General features: G+C 40.0%; 1 protein-coding gene across 19 annotated transcripts in view; it reads right to left on the bottom strand.

The window, feature by feature from the left end:
• KCNMA1 (potassium calcium-activated channel subfamily M alpha 1) overlaps nucleotides 1-15762 on the bottom strand; it is an 879166-nt gene that overhangs the window by 402852 nt on the left and 460552 nt on the right. For all 19 annotated transcript variants that reach the window (XM_029059250.2, XM_029059251.2, XM_029059252.2 and 16 more), the window contains exon 3: nucleotides 3481-3542. In XM_029059250.2, coding sequence (XP_028915083.1) covers nucleotides 3481-3542 — 62 coding nt within the window. The remainder of the gene's footprint in view (nucleotides 1-3480; nucleotides 3543-15762) is intronic.

Below are 15762 nucleotides of genomic sequence, written 5' to 3'. Positions count from 1 at the left end.
ACTTAGTACTGCAGAAGAAATATTTCTTCTAGATAACTCACGGCATTTTCACATTTAATATCTAATTTCATTACTACTTCATCCTTAGAGGGGTAGAAAGAACAGGGATTATTAACCCTTTCTAAAATGGGAAACTACGTGGCCTAGTGGAAGGAACATGGGTCTGAGAGTCAGAGGCTCTGGGTTCTAATCTCAGTTCCTCCACTTGTCTGTTGTGTGGCCTTGGACAAGTCACTTAGCTTCTTTGTGCCTCAGTTATGTCACCTGTAAAATGAAGATTAAGACTGTGAGCCCCGGGTGGGAGGTGGACTGTGTCCAACTTGATTAGTTTGTATCTACACCAGTGCTTACTACAGTATCTGGTACATAGTAAGTGCTTAAAAAATACTATTAAAATAAAAATTATGAGAGCAGGGAAGATCAGAGAAGGACTTGCCCAGTTTACCTAGCACTTCGGAGAGAACGGAATCCCTGTCTTATGACTCAATGGGTTTTACTGTTTCCCTAAAAAGATTCTTAATTTTAAAGCCAAGCTCTCGTTATTCCTGGCTATGTTTTCATATTAGAATGCTTTCTGATTAGTAAAGTTAGTAGTTTCCTGTCCAAGGTACACCACCCTTAAGTCAAGTTATAAACAAGTACATAGAGTTCTTGGTAGCCTAGAAGGCTTTAGATATCTCTTTCTACTCTCCCACATGAGCATAGAGCTTCTTAGCTTCATCTAACGTATGATATGCAAGATCTTCATATTTTTCATGTTGTTAATTTTAACTCATGAAAGGGGTCAATCTTTTGTGACCCAAAACTTCTGGACATTTTAATTAATCAAAGGTCATTAAATGGCATTTATTGAGCATTTACTATGTGCAGAGCACTGTACTAAGCACTTGGGAGAATACGATACAGCAGAATTAGCAGACTGATTAATAGCTGAAACATTCAACCTCAAGAAAAATTACTCTAGAGTAATCTTTCATAAGACTGAGCATGTGCCACTTAGCATTCTGGGACAAAGTGAAGACAATAATTGTGCTTATTATAGTGTTACTGACTCCTGAAGAATGAATTAACCCAAATCTACAGAGGATATACTCATAAGGAGTGGATAGGAAAATACTAACACCCTGAGTGAAAAAGGTCACAACTCCCAGCCTGGAAAAAAGAAGAGGTGGATCCCAGGCACCAGGAAGCGGGGAATTCTCAAAACAATAGATGACTGGCAGAGTTTTCCTATGAAATTAGTAGTATCTCAGCTCAAAAAAACCAGGTGCAGGACTAAATGAGAATGTGGATTAATTCAAATAATCACTTACACTCTGCTCCTCCCTTCCCTATTGTTCATTTAGACCCTTTTTGAATCCCTGATGAAAGGAGCACAAAAGGAAGTTGGAAAATGTCCTACGTTCAACAAATACCGCAATATTTAGTAGTGGCTCTATTCCCGTCTGATCTCTGTAAAAATTGGTGATATTTGGGCTTTTCAGGAACTGTGTCTACAGCTTAGGCATGCTAAGGAATGACATTCTATGCACCCTTTTATAAAACTGAACATTTTCTATCTCAATCAAAACTGAGCAACAAGGGAGCAAAAGGAGCAGAAAAGAGAGAACAAATTGGGAGGCAATGACTCCCAACTCATCAGCACATTCAGTATCTGGCCACCCCGTGCCACCCTCCACCCCTCCAGAGGGTGGTAGATGAAATCCTGAAGATTCTTCTTCTGCCACAGGCAGTGATGATGTGTATAAAAGTAACATCACACAGGCAAAGAAGATGGGGTTATCTCCTTCTCCCCCAAAGGACAGAGTTCAGAAACAGGACCGGGGTGATAAAAATTCATGAGTTCAGCACAAGTGGGATTCAGAAACCAACTGAATAAGCACAGAAAGAAAGTTCATTAAATCTCATTCCTCCCCCAGCTCAAAAACATGAATTCTTGGAGTTTCAAACAGTTATTTCTTCAAGGTAACATGAGTCTTCAGAATGTTCCAAGGAGGAAGTTGGGTTATCCCACACCTCGGAGATCTTTCGGCTCTGCAAATCTGTCTGTAATGAGTTGGTGCAGCCCTGACTTGAAGTAGGGGGGCTGACCTGAATGGCCTCTGGAGGACACTAGCAGCCCTGGATTCTATGAATCACAGTCACTTCCAAAGAAGGAGCACAAGGAGAGTGCTTGGGAATCTGTTTCTGCTGAGCTTTGCCTCCGAGCGCCCTGACCCTCATGACTTTCTGGTCTTTACATGCAAATCCATGACCAAGTGGCTGTAGGAAACTTAAAATCAAGGCACCTATCATGTGGTATTGAGAAGAATAACAATCCCTCAGATTGAACAGTGACTACTTTGAAGGACATCACGTTTCAAATGGGTTTCTTGCTAGGTTCCCGGCCACTGAGATGTTTCAGACAAGCCAAGCTGGAAAGAGTCTCCAAGATCTTCGCTTGTTAGAACATATTCAGAGGCATGTAAGACTAGGTTCAAGCCAAAGGAGGAGAAAATATTCACACCTAGGAGTTTGTAAATAGAGAGTCCACAAGAGGTAGGGGTCATGGCCGGCACCTTCGTCAAACAGTAAAATCTCTAATTATGGTTTATGACCCATAAAAAAGCCCACCTCTCTCTAATCGCCCCAATTCAGCTCCCAATTAGTAAACTGGGTTATGTGTGAGGCTCTGGACACTGAGTGGTTCTGGGAATGTAATCCTAAAGTTTCATAAAGTGAATATACACATTTTAAAGTACCGAATGGGTGATCTCTCAACCCGGGGTTTATGCTGCCAAGAACATTTTTAGCCTTGCCCTCTGAGTTGGGTGCCCACAGGGTATTGCTGAAGTCTTTGTTACTTGAACCATTCACTAGGGCACTTATTTAACTATTTCCCCCCCTCACCTTGCAGAAATCCAATTTTCTCCTGTATGCCTTCCCCTCACCAGGCACACAACTCTATTTGGAACTGATTTTGCTGCAGAAGTCTCAAGACTGTCTTTATCCTGGCCAGGATGATTTAGAGAAAATGAGACCCCAAAAGAACCCTAAATTTGAAGGCAGAGAGCATCTCATAATACATCCAGTGAAAATCACGGAGAACCTCACGTTGCTTCCAGATGAGGTCCTCCATGATACTCTTGGGATATTCTTTATGGAATTGCCATAGTTTCATTTAAAATCCCCCTTTCCTTCTGACATCTTCAATTCTGTTTCAGAAACATCTCTGCCTACCTGAATCAAAGGGGTTTTCATAGTTTTGGGGTAACATCCTGCAGCTCAAAAGTCTTACTCTTTCCCTCCCTGAATAGCCAGGCAAATTTTACCATCTTTCCCAAAAGCTCTCCTCTCTGAAACCAATGCAGAAGGCCACGCCTGGCTCTGAAACCGCTTCATTCTGACAATTAGTGGAAACCTGGTGCTGAAATGGGCAAATAGAATCATTTTAAAGTCCATGCTTGTTTTAGGAAAGAATAAATGAATCGGAATACTCACTTGGAGGAATCTATGAAGTATATTACAAGTGCACCAATGCTAAGAGCGAAGACTAAGACAACCTGTAAGAGAAGAGAAAAATATCATCACTAAGAGTAAGCACCAGAATATTTATTCTTTGATGTACACAGGATAAACTAACCATAAAACACTTCACCATTTTCTTTCAATAGTGAGCCTGCATTTGAAACCTGTTACTATTATGGCTGTTTCTTTTCAAAGAAAAATATAAAAAACAGGGCCTTCTCCAGGAAAGGCAAATGTTTTCTGAAAAATAACTTTTTTCTGAAGTCGATAAATACATTTTAACATATTAACTGAATCTTTTCTGTTTTTAAGTGGGATAATATTCTCTTACTGGTTCCCATAAATATGTACAAGAAATATGAGTGTGTAAAATACATTTGATATATTTAAAAAAATACATTCTATGATATGTATTTTTATATATATACTAATCCATTATTCTTCGGCCAAGCTGACTCCCTTAACCTTGTAACTGCAGGGTGCTTTATTTTGTATTTTTAAGTAGTTTCTTTATTACAAGATACTCATTACAGTATTCTATCCTGACTCTTAACTGTAGGCAGTTTTAAATAAATTCTGTCTAGAAAGCAAGTAAAGTTCTGGTGTGAATATGGACACCCACCGACAAGGACTCCAATTAGACATATGTAGAAGCATATTTTCAAGATAAAACTATATAAAGCTCATACATATGAAAATGTAACAGAGAGAGGTGCATATATAATTTTCCAATACTATTTCTTAAGTAATGTATGTTCCATATGCTCAATTAGATACTGTACTAGGCAATTTAAAAGTAAAGAGGCCTGTTCTGGAACTTATACACTATAAAAGGGTAACTATTAAATATGCAAATAGCACAGAAATTCATGATGGTAAAAAAGTTTAAATAAGTGGGCATGCATATTTGCGTATCTATATTTGATTACATTCATGACACCTACACACATATTTGTTGTAAAGGTGAATAATAAACAGCCTGCTGGAATGTTTGCCAAGTCTGAATTCAAAAATTAGTTGGTATCAAAGAAATCTAAGTGTAAAGGAATCACAATAAAACAATTCCAATCAGAAAAATTGTTCATTGCAAATAGGTGAATTTTCACAACTTGATAAATGCTATTTTACCGAAGAAATATCAAACTTCTTTTATGGCATCAAATCCTGGAAATCGCTCTGACCCTTTTACTAAATATTTTGGTGATCAAAATGTAATTATTTTGACTCAAAATTAATCGAAGTATATTGTCAGTAACTTCAATTAATACCACTTATCCTTTGCGGCAGCGTCACATAAGCCTCTGAAATCTCATTTGTTAACTCATACATAAAATCAGGATTCCTGTTTTTCCTCCTTCCCAACATGAATAATATGAATAATCAGTATTTTAACAGTAATAAGAAAGCAGCATAGCCTAGGAGAACGAATGGGCTTGGGAATCAGGGGACCGGGGTTGTAATCCCAACTCTGCCAATTGCCTGCTTAGTGACGTGGGTCAAGTCACAACTTCTCTGTGGCTCAGTTTCCTCATCTGTAAAATGGGGATTTGATACCTGTTCTCCCTCTCCTCTTGACTGTAAGCCCCATGTAGGACAGGAACTGTGTCCTACCTGATGATCATTTATCTACCCCACTATTTAGTTGAGGGCTAAGCACAGAGTAGGTGCTTAACAAATACCATAATTATTATTATTATGAAGTAGCAAAGAAGATGGTCTAAAATTAACCTTGGCCTCTGCTGCCATCTGAGAGACAAGCACAGCAGTACCTATTCTTGGTCTCATTCCCCAGATGCCAAAGAGAAAAGGTCCTGTAAGGTAAGAGGGAGGAAACTGTTCATTCATAAATGGTCAGAGAGCAAATAATACCACCTGTTTTGTTGTGTATTTGGTGCTAGATTGGATTCTAAGTGGAGATATTTAGACCAATAGCCTTGAAATCCTTGTCTTGGGAATTCCGCAACTTAACGGCATCAAACCCTGGAAATGGCTCTGACTCTTTTCCTAAATTTATTTGGCACCAAATGTCTATCAATCAATCAGTCAATGACAGTTATTGGGTGCCTACCATCAGCAGATCCCTGAACTAAGCAGTTGTGAGAATTTAATACAATAGAGGTGGTGGGCACATAGCCTGCCTACAAGGAGCTTACACTCTATGAGAGACCACCTTGGAAGTAATGATTTTATTATTCACTGGAAGAGCCTAGGATAAAGAAGTCGCATTAATTGATTAAAGCTGTCTTTTTCCAGTACCCAAAGAGTGTTATAATGGGCTGCTTCTTTAAGCAGATAAGGCTCTAACAGTAGGGAGGAAATCCTGTGGAAGAGGCAGCTTCAAGGTCTAAATATGTCATGGCAAAATTAGACATTACTTGACAGGCTGACTGAGGAAAGGAAGTTAGAAGTAACAATCTCCAAATTTCCCTGAAAGTAGGGCTGGAAAGCCACTCATCAGATCACCACCCAAAAACAAGAATGTTTTGGTTCCTACTGCTGAGTAAAGTCTACCAGCTTTAATGAATTCTATTCTCCCAAGTGTTTAGTGCAGGGCTCTGCACATAGTAAGTGCTCAACTAACACAATTAATTGATTAACAAACAGTGAGTTCCCCTTACATGCTCCTGGGTTACAGAGGAATCGTGGAGCTTTATAATACAGCATAAATTGAATCGGGGGCTAGGTGCTTGAAAAACCTCCTCACAGGGACATGCATTCTTTGTTATGGCACATTATTGGCTCCAAATTCCTCCCACAGTAGGGACAATAGATTGGGGACAGGAAAAAGTACACATTCTCCCCCCTCTTATAAAGTTTTAATAAAATTTCAGATCCTCTCAGCAGGAAGCCCCTAGCTTCAAATCTCCCCCGGATACTAATTTTGGTTTTTTAGAAACATTCCCGCCTTGTCTAATGAACTTTTAAAAAAGTTTCATATCCTGGTGACAAGGACCAATCAAAGAACCCAGCTTATATGGGGGGAAAACAATGAGAAATAGAGTCTTATAATCTTTCTGTCAATTATACCCTTCGACTGAGTGAAGGAAGACTAGATAGAGGTGCCAGGGATGCCCATAATACAATCAGACATACTTTAGACAGGCCAACACCTGAAGATACCCACGACCGGCAAAACTTTGCTTAGTAAGAACAAAGGCTAATAAAAAAGAAACTGTTAGTATTATACACTTGTTTCCAGCATCTGCACTGCAAGAGCCATACTGTGCTTCTTGGTCTCTGTCAGAAGCTCATTAGCTACTGAAACAAAATCTGAGAAGCACAATATGATTCCTGCTGTTAGTGCTGTGGGAAGAGCATGGCTCTGGGAGCGAGGAGACATGGGTTCTTGTTTCAGCTCTGTAAATAGAGGAATGTCTTCTGGGTCTATGCCATCAGTGCTGACTGAAGAACTGCCTGGGGCATTCTGCAAGGCGGGTAGACCTCAGCAGAAATCATGAGTAACAACTAACTGGCTAATGAGGGTGGCAAAAACCACAGTGACCACTAAGGTGATCTCTTGCTGGGTTATGCTCCTACAGAGCAGCTCCAGTGCCAAGTCTCAATCGCTTTGGCTGTAAATGGATCTTGCACACAAATCAACCCTAAAAACGATTGCATGCACTAACATTTCAGGACAGAGATTTACCTGTCATCCTCAATGGAAGACGGTCTTCTTCATCATCATGACTGCATTAGCAGTAAACAGAGAACTACCTTGTAACTCAAATTCATGGTTACTATAGTCTTACTGGCAACAAGAAATTTTTAAGCATCCAGATTAATTCCCTGTATATTCCTACAGGGAATAATAATTACGGTATTCATTAAGCACTTACCACTTGCCCAGGCAATGTACTAAGTGCTGGGCCGGATACAAGCCAATCGGATTGTACGTAGCCCCTATCTCAATCCCCATTTTACAGATGAGATAACTGAAGCACAGAGAAATAAAATGACTTGCCCAGAGCCCCATAAGTGGCAGGGGCAGGATTAGAATCCATGACCTTCTGACCCCCAGACCATGCTCTACTCACTACGTCATGCTGTTCTTCAATGTATCAATCCCTACTATAGAAAACTAAGGTCACTTAAAAATCTATATGGTGTTTGCCAAAGTGGTCTACAATAAATTGACGGTGGGGTCTAAACTCTCCAGCTGGAAAGGGCATCTGGTTGGCCCATATTGGAGAAATGACTGAACCTGCCTTCAAGATGAGATCAGGCCAAGGTCAGGACATGGGCCTCAAATCCACATCAAAGTTTGGCAACCAGTGGCAGCAGGTCTCCATCTGAATATCAAATTCATTTTTTTTTAAATAAGTTAAACCCGGGTGGGAAATAGGGGATGATGATGTAGGAAGCAATTCATGAAAAATATAATGACGAAAGTAAATATGAAGGTCGCAGGCAACGCTAATAATCTTGATCAAAAAAAAACTGTGAGGAGATGGAAACACTGCAAGATCTTTAGCTAGGAGCCAGGCCCCTGCTCTCTAGTCTGGCTCTGAAGCATCTCCTGATCTGGTCTGAGATTAATAAGCATTGAATCTCACCCTACTTTGAAGTCATCTCTGGATTCCCATTTCCCTGAAGTCCTTTTCTGAGACATCCTCTTTGGCTGATTCCCGTCTGCCTACTGTCTGTCCCGACTCCTGACCGTGACCAGCCTGTCTTACCAGTCACCTATTCAGACCTCTGCCTATCTGAAAATATTGCTCTGCATTGATAATACCTCTCTGCCCAGGCTGGGAAACCTGTCTTTTTGTATCACTTGTTTCCTGAGACTGACAAGTGGGAAAAAATCTAGACTTCCTTTACTTCCATTTTACCTGTCTTTTTTTTTATCTTGGTCCTTTTAGCTGGCAGACTTATCACCTGGACTAGCAATTACAGGAGTGTTTTATGCAAATGATGGTGCAGCTGCAGATCCTAAATGGGACTCTGGGAGAGAGAATTCAACCCTGTTCAATAGGGAGGAGAAGAGGGGAACCAAAGTTTCCATGTTAGTCTGTAAACTCCTTGAATGCAGGGATTGGGCCATTTCCTGTGCTGTATGTTCCCCAAAACCTCTCAAAGTGATAGAGGAGTTGTGCAGTAAATGCTGTTGATGATGAAGATGATGGTGATGCAGACAATTATAGATGAATTATTCTGAGCTCATAGATACAGTATTTTTCAATACCCTGATGCTCCAGTGGATGAAAGAGTGGAAGAGATGAAAAGATATATTTTTAGTGAAAGTGTACCAGGACATCAAGATACATAGAGAAACAGTGTGGACTAGCGAATAGAGTCATGGCCTGGGAGTAAGAATAATAATAATAATAATGATGATGATGATGGCATTTGTTAAGCGCTATGTGCGAAGTACTGTTCTAAGAGCTAGGGAGATACAAGGTGATCAGATTGTCCCACGTGGGGCTCACAGTCTTAATCCTCATTTTACAGATGAGGTAACTGAGGCACAGAGAAGTTAAGTGAGTTGCCCAAAGTCACACAGCTGACAAGCGGCAGGGCTGGGATTAGAACCCATGACCTCTGACTCCCAAGCCCGGGCTCTTTCCACTGAGCCATGCTGCCTAATCCTAGTACTGCCACTTGTCTGCTGTGAGACTTGGGGCAAGTTGCTTAACTTCTCTGTGCCCTCAGATCCCTCGTCTACAAAATTGAGATTTAGTATCTGTTCCCCCTCCTTCTTAGACTGTGAAGCCAATGTATTACCTGATTATCTTGTATCTACCCCAATGCCGAATTCAGTACCTGGCACATAATAAGCATTTAACAAACACCACAATTATTTTTATTGACATATTATCAATCACTATTTTGGTAGTGCCCCCATCACAAGAGTTACAACCTCCTACAAGAAACCTCTGACAGGGCTCTGGAAGTTTTGAATTTGAATGTCGTTGCCAGAGGAATCACATTATCTACCTTGCATGGTGCTAATTACCACATTTCTGTGTTTATAGAAAATATGCATATGCTGTATGGTGATAAACAGCACAATGTGATATTTGCAAAGAGCCAGATTTCTAAAAACAGAAGCAATTTGATTAATGTCATTGGAACGACAATCTTTCTGATTCTTCTATTTTTAAATCATTGGGACTAGTGGTATCATTTATTCATTTCAAAATGTGCTTATAGCATACTGATACCTATGGGTTTATGTGTGTGTGTGTGTGTATGTGTGTATTTGTGCAAAGTAGAATTATTCCCCAAAGTGATCCAGCTCTGCCAGTCACAGTAATGAGGTTTCTGTTCATAATAAGCATCAATGCTCTTACAAAAGCAATACCAGTCTGTGACAATATATTTTCTGTTTCAACTAACACTTTTAATGGACAATAGGAAGGGTTTCTGGATTGGAACACTTAAGAAAAAATTGAATTTGACAAAAGCTGAGGGAATCCCTGTAGAAAGTCTAGAGGCAGGAGGATGACCAGTTGGTCTCTCAAAGTCACGGTCCTTTCTATTCCCAGGATTCTATGGTTCTATTTGTTGGAAACCTGATTTGATCAAATATCTCTTTCCAGCCCCATTCTTTATCTTTACCTCTGCATGTAGACATCTATATCAGACATATTTCTGAATATTTCTGCTGTCCCACTGCGGTATAGGGTGTCACTCTGATTTGGGGAAAGAGGGGACTCCACATCATCTCTCTCTTCCACCCTCACCATTTTCCCCACCACCACCTTGACTTTGGCAGAGCAAGCAAAAGGGTTAAACATGGAATGGTAGGAGAGGCATGTGAGGAAACACTACTGGGTCATTCATTCATTCAATTGTATTTACTGAGCGCTTACTGTGTGCAAAGCACTGTACTAAGCGCTTGGGAAGTACAATTCAGCAACAGAGACAATCCCTACCCACAATAAATAGGAGTCAGAAGGACCGTCACATAACTCAATTAGAGTGTGAGGTGGGGACAGTCCTCCTGACTTCTACTTCCTCTGTTTCCTCTCAGAAAAAAAGGCTTCCCAACCACCGCTGATGAGACAGCCCATAGATCCCTTCCATCTCTTCCACTCTCAGGGTGGTGACACTGTAATGATGTCATCAAGAGTCATGGTGTGGGAGGAGGGGGTCCCCCAATGGATAATGCAGCCCCAAGTCCAGGTTTTAGTTAATGCAGCATTGACAAGTATTGATCACATCCACAAAACGATCTTTTTTTTTTTCTACCATCATGTACAGTGGTAAATTGTGACACAGCATCATTCCTGCCACTTATTCCCCAGCTTTGTTCTGTCCCAAGCTAATCTTCTAACTGTGCCTCGTTAATGACTCTGTCATTTCTAAAATATTACTTATTTCTTTCTCCCGCTTCTAATCTGGGAGAACATATCCCTCCCCACCTTCGAATTTCTCCTAAAATGTTATCACAGGATTGAAGAGTGCCTGGGTCATGAAGGAAACAGAATATATGCTCCTTTGGGGTTTTAATCATTCCAATTTTAATGACAATGGGAAGATAAAAGTAATGGGAAACTATATTGGGTGTCTTAGATACTGGGCCAGGGAACAAACTGGAGCGAAAATAGAAATAGTTTGCTCCAAGAGTTTCTGATTTCTAGGAGTAAATAGTCAATTCTGAACAATGTAGAGTGCAGAAGGATGGGGAGAAGAGAGCTCTGAAATGATCAAAATTCAATAACTTGAATTTAGTTATTAGGTCGGGTGGGCACGATGACAGTTGAGCCGGCTTTCTCAAAATCATTTATTCTTGATAAACTCCAAATATCCATGGTGACCAAGAGCTTTCATTTTCATGGGAATTGATCTACTGCAAAACACCAGGGTTTTGGATGCCTCTTAAACATCCTTTCCCATCAAATTTTGGAGCCAAGCTGCTCTCAAGGAGAAAAATCAAAATATATGTATTTCATTTTTTGTTTCCCTTAGCCACTTTCTAATGGAGGTTCAGAAAAATAGCAGATTATTAGAAGGCAGAAAAAGGAGCAATCCGAAGTCTGGATAATTCACCAACCAGGTCATCGTTTCTAGAATAAGTGACAATTGGTTGAGCTTGTTATAGAACTTGTCAAAAACCCCTCACAAAGTATGAGAAAGAGCGATGGGAGAAACCAGCTTGACAGTTTATGGTAGGAAGACAAAATCAGTTTTCAAGGGCATTACAAGGTCCCTGGACCACTGCAACAGCTGAGAATGATAGTCATGAACTCCTTAAGTACGGGCAGATCACCCATAAGAGAGCATCTCTTAGCTGTCTGAAGCCTGCCAAAGTCACTAAAGAATGTGGCACGGTCACTCCATACTGACCAAGATGTAATCTATCAATCAATAGTACTTACTGAGCTCTTACTGTGGACAGAGCACTGTCTTAAGCACTGGGGAGAGGATGTTGAAAGAGACATGATCCCTGCCCTCAAGGAGTTTACAGTCTAGTACTCTTCATGGAATTTGCTCTTTGGTTTTAGAAACAAATCATAAACATATCAATGTTCAGGGAATGGTGAGCTTCTTCTCATCCACCACATGGGACAACCTGATTCCCCTGTGTCTACCCCAGCGCTTAGAACAGTGCTCGGCACATAGTAAGCGCTTAACAAATACCAACATTATTATGATGCTGGGGGAATGGTAAGGGAAGCTTAAAGCTTTTATAGGTTGGTTCCAAATTTATTATTAATTCTCAGGGATTTTTCCCAAAGACTAATAGCCCTAGGAGGAAATCCCTCAGGAGACATTTGCCCCCTGCTTCCAGAATCCTTTGCAAAGTCAAAGATTTTCTACATACGTTCATGCTACCCTTGGGGAAAAAATACAGTTACTTTGTAGAATCTGGAAAGCATCTGAATCTGTCCATCGTCCTTCTGGATTGTTTGCTTTTTTCCCAGTGTTTAATCTCTAAACAAAACAGGACTAGTATTTCCAAGCAATCTCGAGGTTATTGTAAACGAAGAGAACAAAACATTTTTAGGAAACTATGGTAAATATTTTGACAGTTCCTTTATGGGGCACAAAAGTCCCCTGAATTTTGCTCCAAATTTCAGAGTGTTCAATTTGACTCGCCAATGTGATTATGCCAAAGTACTGTACATTGATTCATGAAAATCTGTGGAAACCAAGTCATCAGAAAAATAGTATAAAGCAAGAAAATCAGATGAATTTAAGATTAAAGCATACATAAGGGGAGAATAAAAAATGCACCAGCAGTTTCTCTTTTCCTTTTTTTTTTTTTGGTGGTATTTGCTAAGTGTTTACTATGTGCCACACACAGTACTCAAGTAGGTACATGACGATCAAGTTATAGTCCATGGCCCTCATGGGGCTCACGTTCTTCACCCCCATTTTATAGATGAGGTAACTGAGGCACAGAGAAGTTAAATATCTTGCCCAAGGTCACATGGCAGAGAAGTGATGGAGCTGGGATTAGAACCCAGGTCTTCTGACTCCTGCTGGCTCTGTTAATTTCTACTTTTGGAACATCAAAACACAAGGTGAAGTAACTGTGTTAGCATTAATATGACCTCTAGGCCTGATTATTAATTATCTAAAAATTAGAGGACTGGGGTAGTAGGACCTAAGATATTCCTTCTTAGGATATTCTATTTTGTGATCTCAAAGAGCACCTTAATCTGTGACCAGCAGATCAGGCCAGATTAGGTGTTGAGGTTTAAAATATGTGTATGGCCATGTTTGTCCTCGGTAAATCTAATAAGTATTTTGAGACAGTTTACGGATTCCCAGGCATCTTTGCTTGTAGTATTAGGCTCACTCTACTGACATTCTAACTGGGCTTTTGAGTATCCTAAGGTAGTGGTACAGTCAGGGAGACACATCTGGGAGCTGGAAAATCCTGTAAAATGTTCTTTGGCAGTCAGGCCAATACAGTGATATCAAGGTTCTTGAAGCAGCATCAGTGGCAGGATTAATGGAATATACTCCAAATACATTCATCTTGCCTGCCACGATGCACCTGCTATTAACCTTAGGTTGGCACTTAGTATTAGTTTGCCCTGGGCAGATTCAAGCTAAGAAATATTTTCTCATGGAAAAATATCTTCACAAAGCATGCTAGTCACAGCCAGAGTGTGCCTCAATTTATGCTGACTCCTGACTGGGGAGAAGACCCAGGCAAAAAAAAATGTTCCTGAAACATAGCTCGTTTATTCAGAGATTGTGACTAAGGGGAGGCTCCTCACTGCTCCTTGGATACATTTCTCTGTTACAAGAGTGGAAGCTTGGAGTGACTTTGATGAATATCACTTTAGGGTGAGTTTTTAGAGGAACTTTTCAGTCAAAATAACCTAGGAAAGGTTCAACCAACAAACCAACATAGGGGGGAAGGGAGAATCAAGAATCACTGGTGTTGGGACAGGGAACTTGTCTACCAACTCTGTTTACTGTACTCTCCCAAATGCTTAGTACAGTGCTCTGCACACAATAAGCACTCAACAAATACAATGGATTTACGGATTGATAGATTGGGTACTCTCATTCTGAAATTTATGAAATACAAGTAATGGGTAAAAATGAGGTTGTTGCAGAAACTCTAATGATTCCCAAACAGTAAAGTGTAATGGAGCAGGCATGCGGCATGGAGAATTAAACAATCGAGAAAATCAGGATTTTTCAGGTTATTTCTTTCCTGGGGGCCTGTCATCAATCTCTTCCTACCCCATTTAAGCATGTGGGCTCCCTGGGAGCTAGGGACTCTTCCTGAATTATTATCCTCATACTTTTCTTTTCCCAGCCCGAAGTATAGTATCTGGCACAAAGTAAGTAAGTACTGGCAAAAGTACTAACTACATAGTTAGTAGGAATAATTCAGGTCCCAAATCATCTCTTTCTTTATGGAAATAGTCACACTGAGTATCATCCAGCCTAGTTACCTCAATTAGATTACAGTGTGTAGATTGTACTATAAACTGGTGGGTTCCATCTAAAGCCCTTTGAGATTAAAGGTATAAAGGGGATCAGGGAGGATAGAAAGGGAGGTTAGGAAGTAGTGAAAAATTTTTAAATGTTTATAATGTATAGTTTGTTTCATAATGTATATATGTTCAAGCATAGGACTATAATTCCTATCTATTCAAAAATCTACATATATAATCTAACATTGTGTTTGCAAAGAAGGAATAAAGTGGGAATTTCAGTTTGTTCAGATTTTAAAAAGCATCTCTAAATATCACCAGAAGTTTGAAATTCTAGTTGATTTTCTCTCACCATAAGCAATTCGTTCTCCAGAGTGAGGGCTTGCCGAGTGGAGAGCACAAAATACCTCAGGACACTTGGTATACAAATATTTTACAAAATGAAAGAGACACCGTTGTGCAAAAATTCTCACTTAAGTTACCCAGCTGTGGTAAAAGAATGAAATTAGAAAAGGCAGCTAATTTTAAAAAGAGTCTGCTTGGAAAATGGCATGCAAGCCAGAAAATCTCACAGAAGTTGAGTTCTTCAAGAGCTGCTATGGTAATAAAACTGCTGTTCTATTTTCTTTACTTCATAAAATGGTCTTTTTTTGCATAATTTTCCCACTATAGGAACCCATGGGTCGACTTCACCCTCAGTGGCATTATCTTTGATTACAAAAGACAACTAGATGCAGCTTTCTCACTGTCGTGAAAACAGACAAATAAGATACATTGGCATCTCATTTTCATTTTTTTTAAAAAAAGACCTTTCTGTCTAATTACTGAAAAATTCAGGAAAGAATTCCATCTGTTGGCGTGCTCCAAAATTTGAAGTTAATGAGCATTTTGAGTAACAGCTTGGCAATATGACTAAGTGTATGTAAATTTGCCAATCCTGCTTTTATTTTAATTTGGTTACAACCCACAATGCTCCCACCCTAAATAAACCAAACCCCAGCACCTTATTACTTTGACACTTTCCTATGGAATTTGTCAGATGCTATATTTGTGTTCTCTTCATGCATAAGTCCGAAATTCTCCCAATACCTAAATAAAAGTTTCCAAGGAAAACCATAATAACAATAATAATCATAATAATTGTGGTATTTAATAAGCACTTACTATAAGCCAGGCAATGTTCTAAGGACACAAGCAAATTGGGTTGGACACAGTCCCTGTCCCATGTGGAGCTCACAGTGTCAATCCCCATTTTACCAGTGAGGGAACTGAGGCCCAGAGAAGTGAAGTGACCTGCCTAAGTTCACACAGCAACCAAGTGGCAGAGCTGGGACTAGAACCCGTGACCTTCTGACTCCCAGGCCCATGCTCTATCCACTACACCATGCTGCTTCTCTATAAGCATCTA

Source organism: Ornithorhynchus anatinus, chromosome 3 (genome assembly GCF_004115215.2).
Source record: "Ornithorhynchus anatinus isolate Pmale09 chromosome 3, mOrnAna1.pri.v4, whole genome shotgun sequence".
Taxonomy (NCBI): Eukaryota; Metazoa; Chordata; class Mammalia; order Monotremata; family Ornithorhynchidae; genus Ornithorhynchus; species Ornithorhynchus anatinus.
The sequence above is the reverse complement of the archived record's forward strand: the minus strand, read 5'-3'. Positions and strand labels throughout refer to the sequence as shown.